At 32.5% G+C, this 22,524-nt stretch overlaps 3 protein-coding genes across 4 annotated transcripts in view; 1 reads left to right on the plus strand and 2 right to left on the minus strand.

The window, feature by feature from the left end:
* Positions 1 to 22,524, minus strand: part of LOC131841911 (polypeptide N-acetylgalactosaminyltransferase 35A) — a 243,191-nt gene that overhangs the window by 195,766 nt on the left and 24,901 nt on the right. The gene's annotated exons all lie outside the window — the stretch shown is intronic.
* LOC131841900 (discoidin domain-containing receptor 2-like) overlaps positions 1 to 22,524 on the plus strand; it is an 86,397-nt gene that overhangs the window by 60,721 nt on the left and 3,152 nt on the right. Inside the window, exons 11-13 of the mRNA XM_059190276.1 lie at positions 12,576 to 12,743; positions 20,789 to 20,907; positions 21,875 to 22,033. Coding sequence (XP_059046259.1) covers positions 12,576 to 12,743; positions 20,789 to 20,907; positions 21,875 to 22,033 — 446 coding nt within the window. The remainder of the gene's footprint in view (positions 1 to 12,575; positions 12,744 to 20,788; positions 20,908 to 21,874; positions 22,034 to 22,524) is intronic.
* LOC131841923 (uncharacterized) lies at positions 13,413 to 14,098 on the minus strand. The gene is made up of 2 exons (XM_059190322.1): positions 13,872 to 14,098; positions 13,413 to 13,761 (listed from the first exon to the last, which is right to left on the minus strand). The coding sequence occupies exons 1-2, from the start codon at positions 13,939 to 13,941 to the stop codon at positions 13,457 to 13,459; spliced, it is 375 nt and encodes a 124-aa protein (XP_059046305.1). The 5' UTR covers positions 13,942 to 14,098; the 3' UTR covers positions 13,413 to 13,456.

Genomic DNA, 22,524 nt, shown 5'->3' on the forward strand with positions numbered 1-22,524 from the left:
ATGAACGGAAAGTTAACTGCTCGCCTAGGCAGTATAGGCATTTAGATTATATTTCTCAGTTTACCACTGATATCCGTCATATATCCGGCAAAAATAATGTGGTAGCTGATACATTATCTCATGTTGAAGAGCTACAATCACCAAGCAGTTTATTGGCTATAGCACAAGCACAGGATACTGATTCCGAATTATCTCATTTCTTAGTTAATCCAAATTCTTTGCATCTTGAAAAACGAGAATTACCTGGAAGTTGCGTTTCCTTGTATTGTGACATCAGTACAGCAACTCCTAGGCCGTTCGTACCCAAGACATTTCGAAGAGAAATCTTTAACAGTCTGCATTCTCTGAGCCATCCTGGTCCTAACGCGTCTGCTAAATTAATAGCTCAGCGCTTTGTTTGGCCTGGCATCAGAAAGGACTGCAGATTGTGGGCTAAGTCATGTATAGCTTGCCAACGTGCTAAAGTAAGTCGTCACGTATCCACTCCATTAGGCACTTACGACTTACCTCGAGCACGATTTAAAATAGTGCACATTGACATTATTGGTCCTATGCCTTCATCTCAAGGTTATAGGTACTGTCTCACTGCTGTTGACCGATTTACAAGATGGCCGGAAGCAATACCTATAATGGATATTACAGCAGAATCTGTCGTTAAGGCGTTACTTTCTGGCTGAATTTCTAGATTTGGCTGTCCTGAAGAAATTGTTACAGATCGTGGTCGTCAATTCGAGTCGGCAATGTTCGAACATTTGTCTAAGATGACCGGGTTTCAACACAAACGAACTACAGCCTATCATCCAGCTTGTAATGGTCTTGTTGAACGATTTCACAGGCAACTTAAAACTTCAATCATGTGCCATGCAAATAGTTCTTGGACGGAATCACTTCCGTGGGTACTATTAGGTATTCGAAGTTCTTTTAAGGAAGACTTACAAGCTTCTCCGGCAGACCTTATTTATGGAGAGCCGATAAGACTGCCTGGTGAATTTTTCGATCGTTCTTCAGAAGGATCGACCGATGTAACAGATTTTCTAGCACGTTTACGTACATTTGCAGATAAAATTAAACCTGTTGCTGCTTCACGTCACAGAAGTGACAAAATATTTATTTTCAAGGATTTAGCCACTACCAATCACGTTTTCCTCCGAGAAGATGCTTTGCGTAGTTCACTTCAACCAGCATATACAGGTCCATATGTTGTAACACATAGAGGTGATAAAATTTTTAAATTGCTTGTAAAGGGTAAGGAAGTCACTGTGTCTATCGATAGGCTTAAACCCGCTTTTATTCTCAGTGACCAACAGGAGTCTACCAATCAGGATAAAATATTACCACAAATCGTACTACTCGTTTTGGGCGTCGTGTACATTTTCCAGACTTTTATCGCCCTTAGCCAGGTCTCAAGGGGGAATAATGTAGGCTACCAACCTCCTTGCATAAACTAGCCATATAACACAAACACATTTAATAAAAAGTATATTGTCGAAATGTCAAATTGATTCGCTTGCAAATGACTGATCTAAATGAGTTGTTAAATTAATTATTATTTGTTATTTTTAATTCTGATATTATATACACCGTCATATATTCAATCTTTTATTAATATCACTCCTTCTGTATATCAACACGCCAACCATAACCACACATACTTTTTTTTTACTATATACTATAGTTTTGAAACATAGGTATACCTAAAATATAATTTAGCCGTACATGACATTGAGTAAATTAATTAATTTAAAACATTCATTTCTATAATTTTAAAGTCACATAATAGATAAAAATACATATGACAAACAACGGTAGTCAAACTCGAGTAGTACAGAGAAAATTTGTTTTCGAATATAATAAATGAGAAATTACATACAAAATCTACAAAAATCAAATACAGATATCAATATTTATGTACAGTATAAATAATTGTTATTTATATTTAAATGTTACTGAGTTTACATACTTTCTTATTATTGTATAAAACATTTAAAATTACAAATTCATTAATCTTAAAACAAAAAAATAATATCGTCATAAGATCGTACGTCGGAAATAACCCCATTAACACGACGCTGCCAGAATTTATAACTGCAGCGCCGCTTGCTCCGTTCATTACACAGGCCCCTGCTCTTTAGATAGAATTACATACCTACTAACACCATCTAATAAACCTTATAGATATGTTGATACATATCACGGATGTTAATAAACTTTGTCGTCTTCTACTGTTGGTATAAATATATGAGAATGGCTAAATTGAAAACCGTGGTTGATTTATGCAGGATTATGAGCTCGGATTAAGAGAATGTTGAGTTGAAGAATATATTAGATGATATATTACGTAATCCTAACAATATTTTACAGTGTTATAATAATAATTGCCATAACAATCAGGAAAATCCAACCTAATAAGTAAAAGAACATGCACATATATAACGGGCAAATTGAAAATCCGAATTAAATGGTAGATACAGTTACTTAAAGTTTTTATAAAAAATAATGAAAAATAGTCCAAGCAACTAAACGGTTCTATATGTATAATTTTCATGGCAGACCTGGTATAAGTAATAATAATAATAATCTCAAGACAATTCACACAGCGCCATCTAGACCCAAGTTAAGCTAGCTAAAGCTTGTGTTATGGGTACTAGATAACTGATACAAATACATAGATATTTTTTTTTCGTAAATACATACATATCATACATAGAAAACACCCAGACCGATACAAACAATCATACTCATGAATACAAATGTTTGTGCCGTGAGAGGAATCGAACCCGCGACCATCGGACGTAAAGCGGTGTGCTAGACCGCTAGACCACCGAGGTATAATAAATATAATATATATTACGACCATCTTAACATTTCATTATTATTCACAACTAGGTTTCTGCCCGCGGCTTCGCCCGCGTGGACATAGAATATATAGATTAATCGTGTGTTTAAAGATCCGTGTTCAGTAATGGGACTTTATATATTTTAAAACTTCACTCTATCTATTCTGCATTTTAAATAAAAACGCATCAAAGTCCGCGTAGTTTTTTAAGATTAAAACATACATACATAGGTTTATTAGAAGATATTTTGACAGGAAATTGAAGCCGTTTAAATGGTATTAGCAGATCAGTTGGGATCATCGGTATTCTTAGTATATGGGCTAGTTGCCCGGCTGCCGTGGCCCGTGCCGGTGGTAATGGTCGCTACAATTAAATTGTCCTTCAATTCGTTAGTAAGCAGCCTCTGATGGGTTTACATTTCTTGATTCAAAATGATTGGATCATGCTTTGATCATGATTTGATTAGTCCAGAAGGGTTTAGTAATAATTGCTGTAGATAATGAACTGCCTTTTCCATATTGGTCACGCTGTCGCTTGATTTGTAATATTTTATTTGTCCGGGAACTTTTTGAATAATCAGATTATTTCGTTGACAGTAACATTCTTAGGTAACACTATTGCCCTAGATAACAATCATTGAAAGCCTTTTTCGTGAAAATTCTCGATGACAGGGTATGCAGCATCTTTCTAAATTTCTAAATTATGGATGCTTTGACCTAGGGACTAATCCAGAAAGATATGACAATGTCTGTTTAAATTTGGAGTGGGAAAAATTCCTTCCCCAAGTTTAATCAGTTGTAGTAGGAAATCACTATCTGGGATTTCATGATGATGAGCTCTTATATTCGTCCGAATTTTAAACTTTCTTTTAAAGTCCGTAAGGGCAGGGCACGATGTTAATGACGGGGAAAGTCTGTCAGTAATCTCTAACAAATACAAAAGTAATCCCACCCATAAGAGCACAGGTGTTTCTAAGATCTTTTAAGGTTCTATCCAAAGCCTCTATGGCTCATGGTGCATTCATCCCACATAATCAATGAGGCATCTTGTAATAAATTTTCAATGGACCCTATTTACTGCATCGTGTACATGCTCAAGATTTACGGATAGCGGAAGTTTAAAAGTAAAATGAGCAGTTTTTCCATACTTTAAGAGAGTTGCAGCAATTCCTGACGATGTAACTGCTATCGCTATCTTCCCTGATTGTATTATCTTAGCAAGTAACTCCTCCCATACCCCTACATTGTATTAGGCTTATAGCTAACTGAGCGGGTTTTTTTCTAATACTTACATTGTTAAATGCGTGATATCTTTTGAATGGAATGTCCGAATTGAATAATTCAAAAGTTATATACAGGTATTGAAGCAGTCGTTAATATGAGGTAATTTATTTTGATAAGGATTAATATCAAGATACAAAATAAAGATATTTTTCTAGCGGCAGCACTTCAATTAAATTTATAATAAAAAAAACACTTATTGTGACGTACCTATAATAGATAGTACATATGCATACCGTCACCACACTTTTTATAGATAATGTTGTGCTCTGCTAAGTTGTAGTACATCATTTTGCTCTATCATCAATAGTTTTCGCAGCGCATCGGTGTTAGGTATTTTTTTACAACTTGGATTATATTATTGGAGAATTCGTAAGAATCCCTAATTTTTTTGGAAACATAGCCTATGACACAGGGATAGTGTAGCTTTCTATTGGTGAAAGAATTTTTCAAATTGCTCCAGTAGTTTCGGAGCCTATTCAATACAATTAAACAAACATACTTTTCCTCTTTATAATATTAGTATGATAAGGTACACGTTATTTCAGCCTAAATGTTAATAAATGTAATAAATATTAAAGATATTTACCAATATTTTAAACATTTCGTTACACGTTATACTGTTAACTTTTGTAATCTGATTTTCGATTTAAAATTAATATTAATTTGATAAACCTGATATTTCCGACGCGACCGCAATAATTTCGGAATATCAGATAATCCACGATTAATTCGTTCATCCGTGAATATAGCACATGAAACTTTCAGAATTATTGCATTATTTGACGTTAAAGTATAATTGCAAATGAATTGATCTTTTAATTGTGCTTTTATTATTACAATTATCTTTTTCAACTGTTTACGGCTTTTATTGCATGTCGATATTATCGTTATAAAATATATATATTATTGGTATAAAATATATAGGTATATATTTTATACCAATAATATCAAATAAATATAACCTAAAGTAAATTTTAGACTATCTGCACATTAATCATAATATTAACACGAAGCAACACGTTTGTACCCCTTTTTACGAAATTTTATTAAATTTCTCACACTTATAGTTTACTAGTTGTGCCCGCGATTTCACCCGCATTAAATTTTAATATAAAATATAGCCTGTATTATTCCGGTACATAAGCTACTTACATTACTATCAAAATCCGTTCAGTAGTTTTTGCGTGAAAAAGTAACAAACATCCATACTCACAAACTTTCTCGTTTATAATATTATATAAGATATTAGTGTGTAATAAACATTATAAAGTAAGCTTTTTAATTAATACAGACTTAAGTGTATATAATATACCGTCATAATATATTGTAGCAGTAATATATTATCTATTAATACATTGTATATAAAAATTAATATACAAAAAAGCAGGATTTAAGGAAATAGTGCCCGGGCTAATAACAATAAGTTAATAACAATAAATAATGGTAATTATAGGTATATGTACTTTACATATTGAAGAGCATATTAAATAGTAAGTTCGTAACTGTGCATCTAATTCTGAATAACATTTTACTCAAATATATATAAAACACAGACACGACTTTAATACGGTTTTGTCATATGCTAAAGATATGTCTACGTGACAGATGTCGTAGTTAATATTCAATGTAATGTTAGAACATCATCGTTCGTGACCCAACCTTCAGGTGCTAAGTGAAAGCAAAATGTGTCTACGAGCGACGCATTCTAATGTCATCTTACATTTGCAGCCAGGTCAGGGTAGATTTTGTATTTAAAATTATTAAATTTTATCATTTATAACATAATTTTTTGTCGAATAGCGCCGGCTAATAGAAATCGATTAATAGATATCTACACTTTAAACTAAAACGGATGTATTAACTAGATAGCACAGTTAAAATAAGGTAGAAAATGTCGTGCCCAAATACTAGATCAATGTAACATAAATAAATCTTTTAATTAAAGTTGTAAACTTAACATTTACAACGTCTATTCATCATTTTTATAATTCAAGCTGTAATCGAAGACATAATTCGAACTACGAAACTGTTACTGTAATGTACTACAAAATTGTATGTTTATGAGATGTTAGTCACAGTCACAGACACAAGCATCAGAGTCCAACCCTTTGGAATTGAACAAAAGGAGTAAATATTAAAAAAGGATAAAATATTGTAAATAATATATACTGCGCAAATACAAATTTATAGAGCAGGTTTACGATTTGATGCTGCCCGGTGGGACGGGCGACTTGAGTACCCGCTCATTCTTTTAAATTATTCGCCGTATGAAACTACAGCACAGCTAGCGAGTATGGTAATTTAAGACAGTTCTAATGTTATATTACCTTAGAAAAAAATATATTATAAATTTAATTAAATAATCTATACTAAATTAAAAATGGTAACTGTAAACTGTAATACTACTCTTGTAGCAGTAGTAGTTAATACAAAACCGATCTAATGAATACCCTTTTGTTACGAAACTGAACGACTGACCAATACTTACATATCCCCCTACGTAGACTTAATTTGCTATACTATAATTCTCGATAATCACGAATAGTTCATTACAATTTATTATTTTTATTATATAATATATATATTTGCATTGGGATGTAGCAAAGACTTTACCGTAAAAAGTGTGGGTCTATAATTATGAATGAAAGATTTATATTTTTATTGTGAAACTAAAGAAGAGTGAAAGATATTGAATAATTATTTTAATTACAAGTAACCTTGTCAACGAAAAGGTTCTTATAACGACTGTATTATATTATATTATTCGTTATATATTTATTTGAACAACTCGGCTACTGACACTACCTTTCTACCATTTTACATTGATCACTAATAAACATAAGTACATTCCATTGTTCTTTTATTTTTTTAATTATGACGATTTCACGTACATTTTAATATATCGAATATTATATTATATAGCCGATCTTCTGATTCCTATAAAAATAGAGCTTAAAATAAAGGTAAATGTTAAAATACATAAAAGTTACGTATTTTTTATTTCTACCATCAAACAATTTTAGCACTTGTTTAAAAAAATATTCCTCGAAACCAACTTCAAGTTGCCAACAAAAATATTTATTACATCACAGTGAAATTAAGTGCAAAATGGTTAACCAGTTAAAACAGTGCCTGCGGTAAACTAATTAAAGACAACCCTATACCAAAGCATCGCAAACATGTGCCGACACGTTATGTTGAACTAACATGGTGTTAGATTACACAGCCCGACTGTGAGCCAACGATTTTCCCAAAATGTAAACTCAATGATTGACTCCCAACGAACCGAGTCAGTTCTATAGCGGGAGCTCTATTTCGTTGTCGCCTCTAATATTTGGATTTACAGAGCACTAGGCTTAATTACATAAGCAAAACGTTTAAGCGTATTATAATTAGTTTGATTTGAGTATCATAAAATTACCAATTCTAGATGACTGTTTAATTTGATATTTTAAAAATTACTTACTAGCAACTTAGAACCTTATTTTTTAATACGAACAATTATCACACTGTTTTTATATGATCAGATAATAAGAACACCACAGCTCTCACCCAAACACACATACTAAATTATCCAAATTCAGGTGAAATAAATTAAAAGAAAATACAAAAGTAAGTTTAATGTTATTTAAACTTACTATTAACTTTGTTTTAATCATATTGATGTATAAAATCATCAAAAGAAAACTAACATAAGCCTATACTTTCGAACTCTTTTCTCCTTTTCTTACTATAGGTATGTCTATAATCTGCTGAGTGAAAAAGATGAGTGTGACAATAAAATGGATTTATACGTTTTGGTTAAATGTAATTAATTACCACAGTTTATCGATTATGCAGTAATTAAGTAAACGAAGCGGCTGCGCTACATAACGAAGCTTAAAACTTGAGTGTTTATAGTAGCAGCTGTGCCATGTAACGAACCTTAAAACTTGACTGACTTTATTAAAACTACTTCACTCTTTAATGCTACTCTTGAATCAAAAACTTTAAGTAGATAGCCGAGTATCTTGTAATTTAAACATATTAAAATACTTATTTTGTTCGCTTAAAGGATTAACTTCCTAGTTTTAGTATTAAAATCTGTCACGAAAGAAGCAACTGAATATTTATACAGTTTTGTCAGCAAATGATCTATTATTTTAAGTTACTCTTTATTATTTCCTACACTTGTAGTGAATACAAGATTCCAAACTGATAAAAATAAAGCAAATGGCTAACAAAAGTGGCAAAAACAGGACAAAGTTACATGGATCGTAGCCATGAGTATGGGACCCAGGTGGTAGAGACCCGCTCTCCATTTCTCAAAGTGAATCCACATTGCGGCCCGTATTTTATAATGACACTGGGAGCTTGCTCAAACGACGTATGCTAGCTGCCCACTCAAGGATTACCTTCCTTTAGAGTTGGGATCTCTCTCAAATCTCTTTACGATTCTTGTTTTTGGTAGTATTTTAGCCTAAATGATTTATTCGTGTTTATATTTGTAATTACAACTTTGTTTCGTAATAACTTGTCATATCTAATTGAACCTGATAAACTTTAACGGTAAATTTGTTATATATATGTATGTAATATTTAATTATGTAAATGCAAATATTAATCATTGCTACAGCCAGTGTCTAGACAAATTACATCACTTTATTAACTCTAAATCTGTATGTCAAAAGAATATAAACAAACATAAGTCAATAGGAAAGCCATATTGATACATTCATATCTAAAAAATGTATGTACGTATTAACATATATTTCAACGAAGATACTATTAATATAATTCCATAATAAATAACAATACTCTTACAGTACAATCAGTATGAATTGTTATCTTACAGGTATACCTAAAGTTGGGTCTTTTTGTTATTAATTGGTCCACAAAAGTTCGTTATCTCGTGCCACTCTCCACTAACTCTCTTGCCACCTAAAGGAAATGAAAGACACAAGAAATATTTTTTGGTGTGATTTGAAAACTTAGACATATGTTTTACGTAACTCTTAATATAATTTGCTATATTTATAAAATATAAAGTAGGATTGAATCACAAACTTATTATATTTTTATTTTCGATTTGAAGTATAGTAGGTATTAATTATATTTTTGTAAGTATGATACTCTTAATTAACATTTACAATACAAACTAACAATTTAGAATTCGAAAATAAATAATATTTTATATTATTTTATACATTCGCCTTTGATTAAATGGGATATCGCAAGAGGCGAGTTTAGTTCTATAGATTTTTGAAACCTTACATATTTAACGAAGCTCATCAATTGCATAATGTATATTTAATTACATGTAAATTTCAGAATTTTCTTGTATTAAATGTATGTAACTAGATTCAATTTTTGACCTGATAATTTCAAACTAGTTATTATAATAAATAATAAATTCCATTTTCACCAAATCTCAATCGTTAAACTCTAACGCGTGGATGGTATGCAGTACTTCTCTAAATGGGTATAAATATAAATAAGTATTTGGTCGCGGAGGTTGAAATGTCGACCGCACACCGCCAGCGAGGTAACTAAGCTAATTAGTGCCCCACTACATGCCTTGTTTAAGGTTTTTCCCGACAATCTTAATTAATGCATTTACTGAAGAACACCTGAGATCTGGCCTCGCTTAATTTTAAATTACATTGTAGTGGCAGTACCTTACTTTGTCAAACACTTACCTCATGAGTATAGGTAATATTACATGAAGACACGTTTAACTTCGTTAATCACGATACGATACATATAAAACGCCATGATACACATACATATATCGATTAGTGGACGGAAGGTAGTATAATATAGTAGGTAGGTACATGCTTATATAGGAAGTAGATTTCAATTATTAAAGGAATGATACAAAAAGTATCGACATAAAATCTTTAAATTTTATTTAATCTTTCATTTTATTATTTTATAATGCCTACTTATAGTTACGTAACTATAAAATGAAAGATTAAATAAAATTTAAAGACTGTTACTGTTTAATATGTTGATTCGTATTTTTTGATTTGAATATTAACAATTCTTATTTTAACAGTAAACACACCTGTATTCTAAAATATATATTAGACCCTATTACATGTTAAATCAGGGTAGTAAGTTACAGGGGTCCAGCGGACTCTCGTGTAATATTCACCGCGAATATTATATATGCTCAGACACGCTTATTTATAGGCTCCCATTTGCATTTCTTGTCATTTAAATATCATTGAACTTAATTAGTTTTTAATGTATAATAATATTAGGTACATATTTAATGACATGACTAGTTCATTATATATACAATATTTTTAATGATTATATGTGATTTTTTTATATACTTCTAGAAATGTAACTAAGCACGTTTACTCTGCCAGAAGCTTTCAATTGAGTTGTCAACAGCTTTTAGTTTCAACTTTTATTTCTTTTAATTTAAATACACTGAGTATTTTTAAGATGCTGATTATTTACATTAATGTAACTAATGTACAGTTGCAACGTTGAATATTCTTTAGCAACAATATTAAGTTTACTTTTTGTAAGTAAACGAAGCCCAGCCCTGCGGTGGCGTCTCAAAATGAAATACTTTAGTAATCATTGTTGGGTAGGTCGGGCGAAATGAGAGTGCACTAAATGAGACCTTTTGAGGCAAATACCAACTTAGATAATGAGGATTTTCACCGGGAAAACTCAGTTTTGTAATTTGGACCCAGATCCTTGGGAACCCCTAACTTTTGCATTGAACTTTGTAATTTAATGAGCTTAGTGAAAATCGTATTTCTTTTTTAATAAACACTAATTTATAATTTCTATCTGATATATATTACTTTATTAAATTACTGCTCTTATAACCATTATCAATAACATACGCTAACAAAGTAAAACAGACGTGACTTGTACACAATGAGTTACTGAAAATATTACATCCTTTTTACTTAGTATGTTTTGTGCATCATTTTAGCGCGACGTCGTTCTTGCCTCCGCACTTTCCGCGGGTACTCCATTACTGTAACACACGGTAACATGTAGCCGCAACACTACCTACTGTAAGTACCCCCGGGCGACGCGAGAATATGTCACATGTCCCGTAACGCCCACTCTCCCCCTGTTGTGGGGGTGTGACACTGGAGCTGAATTAAATAATGGATTGCTTTGCATAGCCGCCAGCTTATTCTATTTACTCATAAATAAAATTTATGAGTTAAGTTACGCGGCAATTAACTTTGAAAAATTTGGAAGCGAACACATGGTAGGTGAATTAGGGAAAGGTGTACGGACAGGATAGTAAATCTCTACTCTACCACAGCAATATTTTTGGAACCTTGCTTGCTGTGTACATAGTATGCATAGTACATAGGTACTACTATAATAGATTAAATAAGTGTACAATGTATGTATATAACATATATATTTATATATTGTTATATGCGTTTAGGTTTTGTGCGTTTAAAATAATATTTTACAAAGAAATATTTGTCAAGAAAGTATTTGAAAGACCTGCCGACAGCAATGAAATTAAGCCACTTTGTGTCAAATGTCACCCACAATACCCGAATTCATATTATCCACAGGGTTTAAATATGCTTTTATAGAATTTTTTAAGGAGCTTGACAACCACTGAACAACACAACCCGCCCAAATAACCTTCAAACTATACCGTACCTACTAGTAATACGCATCTGTAAAGGGGAGAGGCCGGGTTTGTAATATTAATGGTATTGCCCAAGGTATGCTTGGATTTTACTCATTAGGGGTATTATGCGGCCGTTTGCGAAATGATAAATGAGTATAGGATGGTATTATGAGGAAAGCGACTTGCGGACCCGGTGGTGTTTTGTTAATGTTTTACTATGGCTTTGTACGGCTTACAAATAAGCTGCAAGCTTTTGTGCCGGTTGTTATTACTGGTGCTTTCAATTGTAAACGAAATTTGTTCTTTCATTATAATCTATTATTATACGAGGTTATTCATGAGTATGCAATATTTTCCACGAGTTGAATCCCAGTTTGTATGAAATTATACGTACTCATGATTTACAGTATACACCTCTACTGGACGTCGACGATTGTAATAGTTTATTTGTTCTTATAATTAGTGCAGTCCACGCACTTCAGCCCACACCTCCACGTCTGCTATAATTCATCGTGTAGTATAAATTATACGAGCACAATCTTGAGAGGGGGGAATAGCAATTAAGCCGAGAACCTCGGTTATTTACTGGCACATATAAAATGTGTACTATCGGACATTATTAACAGTGTAATATCGTAACAAAAACTGATCAATACCACCGCCAATAATAAGGTGGGCACAGATTTCTGGTTATAGATAGGTGTCATTAAAAACGTTAATAATTCACGTTCATCTCAACATAAATAAATTTAAAAATATAAATTAAACTTTTTTAAATAATGCTCTTAGATGCTAAAGCTGGGATTTAGTTCGGTATGAATTGACCACGATTTCTTTTCACAGACTTATCCCGACGAACGAACATGCCGTCGTGAGCGGCCCATGCCTGGTCTGTTCACCTCAATCAAACTTCCCGAAGCCGAGCCCCCAAACGGAGTGGCGCCCCTGCTGGATTTCCCGCGGGGGCGCATGCGACCAGTCACCTTCCTTGGAGAAGGCCCTCATGGGACCGTACGTACCTCATATTTACTTAATAGGATAGTAACGTAGCTTAAGGCTTAGATATTAGAATTAGTATTATGCTATTTATAAACCAAACCATATTTTTATTTTAATATTGTTATAAATTATGTTGAGATTATTATAATTTAAGTAATAAGGTTACGTTTGTGATATATGACTTTAACACAAAATTTAATAATAAAATAATCTAAATAATACTTACACATTACACGTAGAACAACATTATGAAATTTTACTTATCTGTGTACAGTAACTTAAAATGTGTACACAAAAATGGTGAGTAACTTTTTAATAATCTTAATTTAAAATTAGAATATAGGAGTATAAATATTCCTAACACTACTTATGAAATAACATGTGTTCTGATATCAATATTAAATCACTGCCTGAATATATACTATTTTCCAACTTCTTACAGACAGGATTCCATTTAAAGTGACAGATTGAAGACGGCATTTTTCGCCACACACACTAACTGCTTACGTCCACCCACTAAACACCAGTTTGTGCTAATAATAAGAAAATCACGCATCGCAAGCGCTATTTGTCGAGTTAAACCTACTCAATACCAAGTTTTAAGCCAGCATTTCATCACTTTCCTACAGATATATATCATTATAAATATATATAAATAAAACCTAATGTTATAATGCAGAACATTTTATTGTCCGTTTATAGCTAAACCAGCTCCAAAATATTATCTAATTGAAATCATCATATAAATTAAAAACATTATCTTCTTTAATATAAGGATATTCAACCATAATTTCCTCAGTTTGATCTTCAGATTTAGTGAATTTCTGGATAACGCTGAAGCTAGCTTTGGCGGCATCCACAACTTTACTCGATTGTGATTTGGTCTCTTCTTGTTTGTATTTCGACTGGTCTGATAATTCTTTCAGCTTCAAAGCTATCTCATCAACATCCATCATATTATTTGGATCTATCTTGGAAAGAGTATTTCGGACATCTTGTTCTTTTATGGCCTGCTCGTCAATGACTTTGGCTATTACATAAAAAGGAACAAAAGAATATTATTCTAAATCAACTCCTTGTAAAATAAAATAATGCATAATATAGATTTTAATTGAATTTATCGTAAACATTTATTCGTACCTTCCTTCATCTGGTCTACAATATTATCGACGGACAGTTTCTTTTTCAAGTTTTTTATGAAGTCATCCATTTTTTACTAAGATAATTTTTTTATTTGATTTTTACCGAATAATTAAACCGCGTCCCCGCTATGACATTTTATAACAATAAATTTTATTTTTCTAGCTATATGGCTTTATTTCAAAGCAAATATTCTTTGTGGTTTTATTATTGACAATTTGTCGCCACAGACGTTGAATTTTAACAGGATCGCCTGTAGAGCAAAGTTTGTTAAATTATCAATAAAAATTAATTTCTTGACATAATAAATCCAAAGACTATATCCTGCATGACAGTCTATTTATGTGTTTTTTTAATGCAAATAACAAAATGAATAAATCTGTGATTGACGTAGTATTAAAAGAATAGGCCGTAGCCCTGTGGCGCGGCGCGGCGTAGAGAAAATTCTTTGTACATGTAAATCTATGGACTGCAAATTATTACTTCTATACTAATAAACTGTTTCATAATAGTATTTAGGTATTACGTACTATTGAATACTTTCTTACTTTTTAAAATAAATCGATGAATATATTCAAACCATTTCAGTATGAATTTTATAAACAATGTAAATAAATGAACCGGCATGTACAAGATGAGATGTTCGCAGCTAGCTATCAAAAATTAACATTACAATCCCTAGAACAAGGGTTATAATTATAATACAAAATTAATGTACATCCAACTTTCCGTGAACTGGGGAGAACCTTTTGTATAGGAACAATATATTAAACCACCAGCATATTGTCCAAATTATATCCGTAATTAGTGTTCATAGTTATATGAGCGTAGGTATTAGAAACGTAGATATTTGCACGAAAGTAATTAAAAATGGGCTACACCTGTCTAGTAGTCTTTTAAGGAGTACATAATTTTATGCAATATGTACTGAATATTGAAAAGCAGCATACTTAGCATTGGCAAGACAATAAATCTCAACTCTAATAAATAATTTAAGATAGAAAAAATATATAGGAATTGTATAAAGATACCACCTCTATAGTTCTCCCAGGAGGGATAGATAGAGACAGAGTCTCTTTTAACTTCCATTTCAGTGGATAATTACATATACCTATTTGAATTCAGTATGGCAGGAGGCGAGCCCATTCCCGCGTCACGGATTTTGATTTGTTGCCGGTATCTCTATCACCAGACCATTAGGAATACCTATATAAATTGATACGACAGTTTCTACGTCAGTAAATATATAGTAATATATTATTGTCAGAACCAAACTTTGGTATTATCGTAGTCTTAAGGGTCAATATGATACACCACTAGTCCGCAATTATTATTAATTGTGTTTATGGTGAGTAAATATCATTATTGACGTTTAATTAATCATACACAGTGCCTGCTCGCAAGCAGACACCTCTCCCGATAATTGGTGAATGGTTTTAGCCTAATCTCGAAACCAGCTGCGTCGTAGTAATCTACAAATTAAACTAAAATTAACAGGCGGGAATAGTACGGAACCTGTATTGTATAACTCGCATTCCACGTGTAATTAGGATTTGTTGCCAAAACGTTCAGTTCGTTTCTGCAAACGCTTTCAAGCAATACATCCACTTAGTTAATTCGTATGCTTTTAGCTCATTTCATAGTCGTTACGGCGTTTTAGTTCTATACATTAAGTATAGTTATTTATATCAAATGCTTTAGTTATTTATAACTTAGTTCTATTGTAGCAATGGGTTCTCCATCTTTTACCTACATATATACATTACATAGTCTATGTGCAAAGTCTGCGTAGATTCTTCTGTCTCATCTACTACAGCTTCCTCATGCAGTTTGTTTTATAAGCTGTATTTCGGTTGAAGAGTGAGATGGAACAGGAACTGAGACACGAAACAATCTAAGTTAGCAATGCACTAGGAATATTTCGGACGCTGTATGTGATGACTTCCTGTGCTAATCAAATAAATATGCGAGGGTTACCATTTACGTCAGGAAAACCGCTAAATTGCTTGTACATGTATATATAAAATATTATTAGTCAGTTAAGTAATAAACGATGAGTTAAGTGACCTAAATTCATCCTCCCCATTGTATACTTTACTTGTATCTCGTCAGCCCATACCATGTATATCTATTAAAAAAAACCCTACATTTCCTACTCTACTACCTTGATATAGCGTACCCTTTCTCATTTTTTCACCGACAGTTTCTTTCAAAGTGAAAGGCTTACCAACTTTTGTATTATGAATGCGGTGTGGCAGACAATCCGCATATTTTGCGCAGTGTTCGCGTTTGGACAGCATTTATTCTAGTTTTATTCACTTTCTTACATACGCAACTGTCGCCACTGTATAATACTGCAGAAAAAACAGTTTTGTACTTTAATATGATAAACATTTTAAAAATGTTATCATTTTATACATAACTAACCGACGCCGTATTTCAAAGTATTATTTTTATGCATAAATTCAAATACTGACAAACATTAAATATTGGTGTAATATACACAATACACAGAAAGAAATATCTATACATGAAATTAACAAAAGAATAGATACATACAACTATTTGTTTTATTCTGATTCCATAGCACAGGATTGTGTATTTTTTCGTTAATTGATTGACCTACCGCCTGATTAAACAGATTTATAGGTAGAATATATCAAGGGAGTCTGGCAAACATTGGGGGGATGTATACAGGTGGCTACAGCTCACTAATTCACCCTGTTTGAACATTCTTAATGAAAATACAACAGAGGCACGCGCTATTGTTTGTTTTGCGTTTCGCTTGCAAACCTGGCCAATATAAAAAAACCTGGTCTGGCCGGTATATTGTCTTACTATCAGGATTAGAGAGATAGCAAAAAAGTAATTTATATATCTATATGAATTACAATACAATAACATGTTTTTGGTTATATGAATAAACCTGGAAAATACTTATACTGCGTATATAAGGGTACACCAAAGGGACTGTATAAAGTACCATAACTTTTATTTTACAAGTAGATGATCTTTCCACAACATATTCTAAAATCAAAAGATACAGAAAACACGTTGTATACCCATATGTAGATACCTGTCTCCACCAACTTTCGTGTCGTAATAATATACAAATTTTATAAAATAATATGTGCCACATATTATGTTGAAAATGAAATTTAGGGTTAATATTGACAGCCAACATTCATATATGTACGTAATGAAAAAATGACATTGTATGTTTCATTTTATTTTTAGTAATACAATTCTTGTAGTTCCTGAATAATATCTCAAAGTGTAAACTCATTTTAAGGTGCTTTTCATTATGTATCTATGCCAACATAAAAGCAACATGGAGGGGACAATTTAATGCAACAATGATCCACTGGGATGGATTTCATCTCAGACAGCTTAATATTAAATTTGTAATACGTGTACACCACTGAAAGGGATTGTCACAAATGTTAGATTATTCATTTGATAGTACGATGTGAATTTGTAAACAGAATAGAGGGACGGAATAGGAGTTGCGCGTAATCATAGTGTTGTTTTTAATTTCTTATCTCACAAATAGTAATTTCCTAGTATAATCATATATAACGCTTTATTTAAATAAAAACAAATACTTTATTAGCATATTAACGACCCGCCCTGGATATATTACAAATATTTTAATTTCTCGGCTTTTCTATAATATCATATGTATCGATGTACTGTATTATACATATAAAACTTCATCTTGAATCACTCTATCAATTACTGAAACATCTAAACGTACAGACAGCGGCAGCGACTGTGTTTATACTATTGTAAAGATAACAACTTTGGATTGGATCTTTTTACATATATATTTTGTATATAAAAAAATAAAATTAGGTAAACCTGCACTTTTTGAAAATTTTTAGCTATATTTAATGGATCACTTACTATAGAAGGGCCACAGAAAGCTTTGGTCTACAAAAATGCTCATAAAAATTGATTACTGGGCGTAGCAAGAAAATGCAATCTGACCGCAACCCCCGCGCCGCTCAACCTGCGATTTCGCGTTGTCCTACCCCACAGATTCTCTATAATAGCTGGGGACGCTTTTTATATTTTTGTTGTATTTACAACATTAATAAAATAATATAACCAAGTATACATTCCATATAAAACTGATTTAAAAAGTTGTCATCATCACATTATTTAGATGTATTTTCCTATTACATACTGAAGGCTCTATACAACTCTTTAAAATGTGAAGTTTTTAATGGTACCAAATATCACTGCATACTTATATTCTTACGTATTTAAGAAACGAGGTCTATTGAGCTATTTCTAAACTAGCTCAATAGGACGAAATCCTAATAATATAGGTTTAATCTTAACAGACTTAGCATAATATTAGCAAACAGGTTTGGGTTTGCTGATTCCAAAATGTCCAACAGTTTATGAAATTAATACACTTTGTATGACAAAACAATTAGCTTAGCAAAACGATTCCGATTAAAAAAAGTGTCTCCAAATTTTATTTAATTATTCAAATTGACGTACATTTCAAGTTTCTATCAGAAAATCAAGGCGCTCCTTGAATTGAGAAGGAAAACATCAAATTTAACACTTGATCAGGCTTAATGTAAACAACTGTTAGTCACCACTTCTGGTCACTAAAACGTGAGCTTGTTTGGTAGTTCAAGTAGAATAATAAGATATACTTTATATATATATATGAGCACTCATTTGATATACACATATGTCGACATCGTGTATGTCGTACAGTATGTTTAATAATAGTTTTGCCGCAGCGGTAAATATTATTAATATTAACACTGCAGCGTTTCGTAGCGAGCTGCTGCCTCTACAATAGCGATTTCGATTTCAATATACCGTCGCCTTAAACTTATATATGAGTATATCTTATAGTACCTTTTTTATAAACACTTTACAATTAATGAAGTGCGAATTGCGTTAATCTGGTTAAATTCAACGTATAATTTAAAAGGTATTCGACACAAACAATAGAGTAAATAGTAGTACCTAAAATAGTTCAAAAATATAAACCAAATTACAGTTGTTGTAGAACATTCATATTTGTAATGCAAATTAATATACAATAACCTAATATATCAACTTTTAAACATAATAATCTGGAGGAACTACACTTATTATCTTTATTTTTAACTTTTTCGCACTTCTGTGAATTTTAATTTGTTCATTTTTATACATAAAAGTAATCTCATCTCTGCGTTGTTTTATCTTTTCATTATTCCGTACACATGGTCGCAAAGTTTTCTTTTATTACCAACAAAAGCAAACAAACTCGATAAATTAAAACATTGTATTTTTTCCCGTGAACGTGACATTTAACGAGGTTATTTCAGTGGTAATGAAATAATAACAGTCCGCCTCTATGGGCACAGAAGCCGGACTTTTACAGTACATTGTTTACCACAGAGCATGTACTTACCTACTCCGTGGACCACCTGAACAAACAATACACTAATTCCATTAGTTGACGGATTTACACTTAAACTCGCATTCTCTCTTTTATTTTGAAGTTTCTTTTATAACATGGCTTACTATTTATGGATGGATACTTTGCAATGTTTTGCGATGCAATTGGAACCAGTCGTCTTACTCCAAATTTAAATATTTTCACTTTATTAATTGTTAAATAAATCAATATTCTTAGTGAGTTAATATAATAGTATACTATATAATCCAAACAGGATTATATAGCTTTATATAGATTATACATTCTTATTTCCGTCAATTATCGTGAACTCGAGGACGAAATCGCGTCAAAAATCAAAATCAGTACGATATAAGCCTTTCAGTTATTGAAATCAGAAAAAATATTTTAATCGTTTAGTATGCAGGAGCAGGGAAATAGTAGGCAGTGAAAGAAGTGACATTAAATAAAAACTTATATTTTAAATATGAATATGAATCTAGTAACTTTGTATACTGCATCTAATACATATATACTTTTATTTATTATCCTTAGTTGATTGTTTTCAACTCGTCGAATCACACCACCCCGTTTCAGTGCCGAGCCGATGTGAACAGAATGATAACTACGTCATACCTTTATCTTGAGCCCTCCCTTGTATAAAGTTACTTTCGGACTAAAAGTTATGACATCCGTGCAACTATAAAAGCATAAGCAAAGTTTCTCTCAATTAAACTCGTGAAGTAGAGTGATATAAATAACGTTATAAGTAGCTCCTTAACTATTATTGGTCACATTTATCATTAATTATTATTTATGATACTTTTTATAAAGACTCGCATTTTTCGCAGAATAAAGAAATATTCTATTCAAGTCTACAATTTCAATTGATTATATAAAGACGTAATAATTCTTGTTTGTAGAAAGATTTCAATTTATAAAGAGGTACACCTTTGTAGTAAGCTGGAGCAGGCTTTTTCTCAAGGCCTGCAAATCCGCTAGGCGCGAAGCCATTTTCCACGGTCGGTAAACTTAGAAACTGGGCCAAAGTAGGCTTTTGCGAATATACAGGAAATTCTCTACCCTTCCTCACTATATTACGTGCTTAAGAACTATTTTCTTGAAAAGTTCCCACGTGCCTCGGAATATAAAAATGTAAATTCACAGCATCCTTTTTATGTGTTTAAAAATACAATTTGTTGGTAAACGCGCTCCTTCAAGAATTTTCCATATGAGAAGTTTCGCACTATTTAGGTGGTTATTTCAAACTTTCATGTACATTACAATTTTTATTGCATTAAAAAAAATCAACTAATAATGCGTAATAGAAGTCATGAAAAATTGACTATTATGTCTGTACATATTATCTACTACAGCTACGCTAAATTCTGAAGTAATTTTAATTATTTTTCCTATTCAATATATTTTATTACATCTAAAGTTAAACATTATACATGTAGGTAATAACGTATGTACGTATAGACATACAATTTTATATCTATCACAGCTCCAGATCTGCGAGACGGACGGCATCGAAGAACTGAGCGACGAAGAGTCTCCGAGTGGCGACCAACGCCGTCTTGTTGTTGTGAAGACTCTGTGGCGCGGCTGCCATAGCGAAGTCAAGTAAGTGCATCCAGGCCTACGCATTCTAAGAAGATATCGTATAACCCATAGAGCCTACGTTTAATAGTGGCGCAAGTGAGTGTAACGACATTGCTACAAATGTGCCTTTTAGAATAAATTACAGATCATTATCTACACAATCACCCTGGAAAACTTCACAGTCACTTGATAAGTTTGCCATAACAGGCACACCTGTATTCATACTAATTTTCTCTCTCCATTGCAACAATTTGCAGGTTTTTTGCCAAGGGGAAGAGGAAACGCCATCCTATGTGGGTGTAGCCCATTCATGCATAGACGAAATATCTCCTTTGGAAAGTATACATACACTATATCCTGACGACATAAAATCCATTGCTCCTAAGAATATCCATCAATTCCTTACCCTGACGGGCCTAGGCAGCGAACTTAGAAATAGGGCATGTACAATAGATCTATGTAGGTCGCAGTGCTACAGGATTTAACACCTGATAATAGCTCAAAACCCTCAATAAAAAATATCATTAATATTTTAAACCTAAGCATATACTGTTAACAAAGGCTGATACACCATTCCATATACATATATGGTTAAAATAAACCATACAAGAGAAAACAAATATTCCATATTTTATAGGAATATTACAAGTATGAAATCGCAAACTGGGGATGAAATGGAGTGACACATTGTATTTTAACACTGTATCAAGTTATATTGTCTACATCATTGTTACGAGTCGTGTCGTATCGTAACAACCCATTTACTGGCAGCTGCCCATGACTCTCCACACATAACAAGAATATCTAGCACTAAGCTGCTTACCCAAAGTCAGCACTGTGTTTTATCTCGAGTTTTCCTTCTTTCTTGCCTGGTACACTGTATCTAATTACCTTTCACTTTTAATGCATTCGTAGGTAGAATAAAATGGAAGGGCGACACGTTCTATTGTGCTACAGTGACCACACAGATCTCAATATTTTTTTCTAGAGCGGCGTTTGCCCGCGAGGCTACATGGGGCGCTGGCCTGAAACACCCTCAACTCGCCAGGGTTTTAGGGCTGAGCCTGTTAGAGCCCCCATGCGCTGCTCTAGACCGCGGAGATGCCGTTCCCCTGCCATCGATATTGAAACTGGACAGGAAATTGAAGTAAGCCCTAATTTTTGCTATTGTGTCTATTATTCCAAATAAGCTAAGCGAGATACATTTATTTATTTATGAAACTGATTTTTAATTAAGGTGTTTTGTACTAAAGTAGATACCATGTGAGACACTACACTTTCAACCGGTATATTTAAGAATATTTAATAGTTGCATTAAGTACATTAAATGTATTAAAAATATTTAAATAGAAGTGAAATACACAATTAATAATATACGTCTTTGCTAGTAGGTACGATGGTATCTATTTGATGCAGTAAGTACATAAGGGGCCTTCTATAAATTATGTCACACTTTGTGGTGGGGTCGATGTAGTATGAAATTGTGTGACGTGGAAGTTTTGTAACATATTAATACATTAAAAAAATTAATACAATAAAAAAATATTTGAAATGCAAATTGAACAAATTTTTCAACTACTACAAAAATTTATGTAAAATCACACTAATCAAATAATCATTACACTCATGTGACGTAAT

This window comes from Achroia grisella, unplaced genomic scaffold (genome assembly GCF_030625045.1).
Source record: "Achroia grisella isolate CSIRO2021 unplaced genomic scaffold, CSIRO_AGI_Agris_v1 utg1064, whole genome shotgun sequence".
Classification (NCBI taxonomy): domain Eukaryota; kingdom Metazoa; phylum Arthropoda; class Insecta; order Lepidoptera; family Pyralidae; genus Achroia; species Achroia grisella.

What these genes read in the sequence shown, in the direction of transcription:
- LOC131841923 (XM_059190322.1), bottom strand. Translation starts at nt 13,941, where the DNA reads ATGGATGACTTCATAAAAAACTTGAAAAAGAAACTGTCCGTCGATAAT. An exon ending in TGTAGACCAGATGAAGGAAG is followed by an intron (nt 13,762 to 13,871) that starts GTACGAATAAAT and finishes TTTATGTAATAG; the next exon opens with CCAAAGTCATTGACGAGCAG.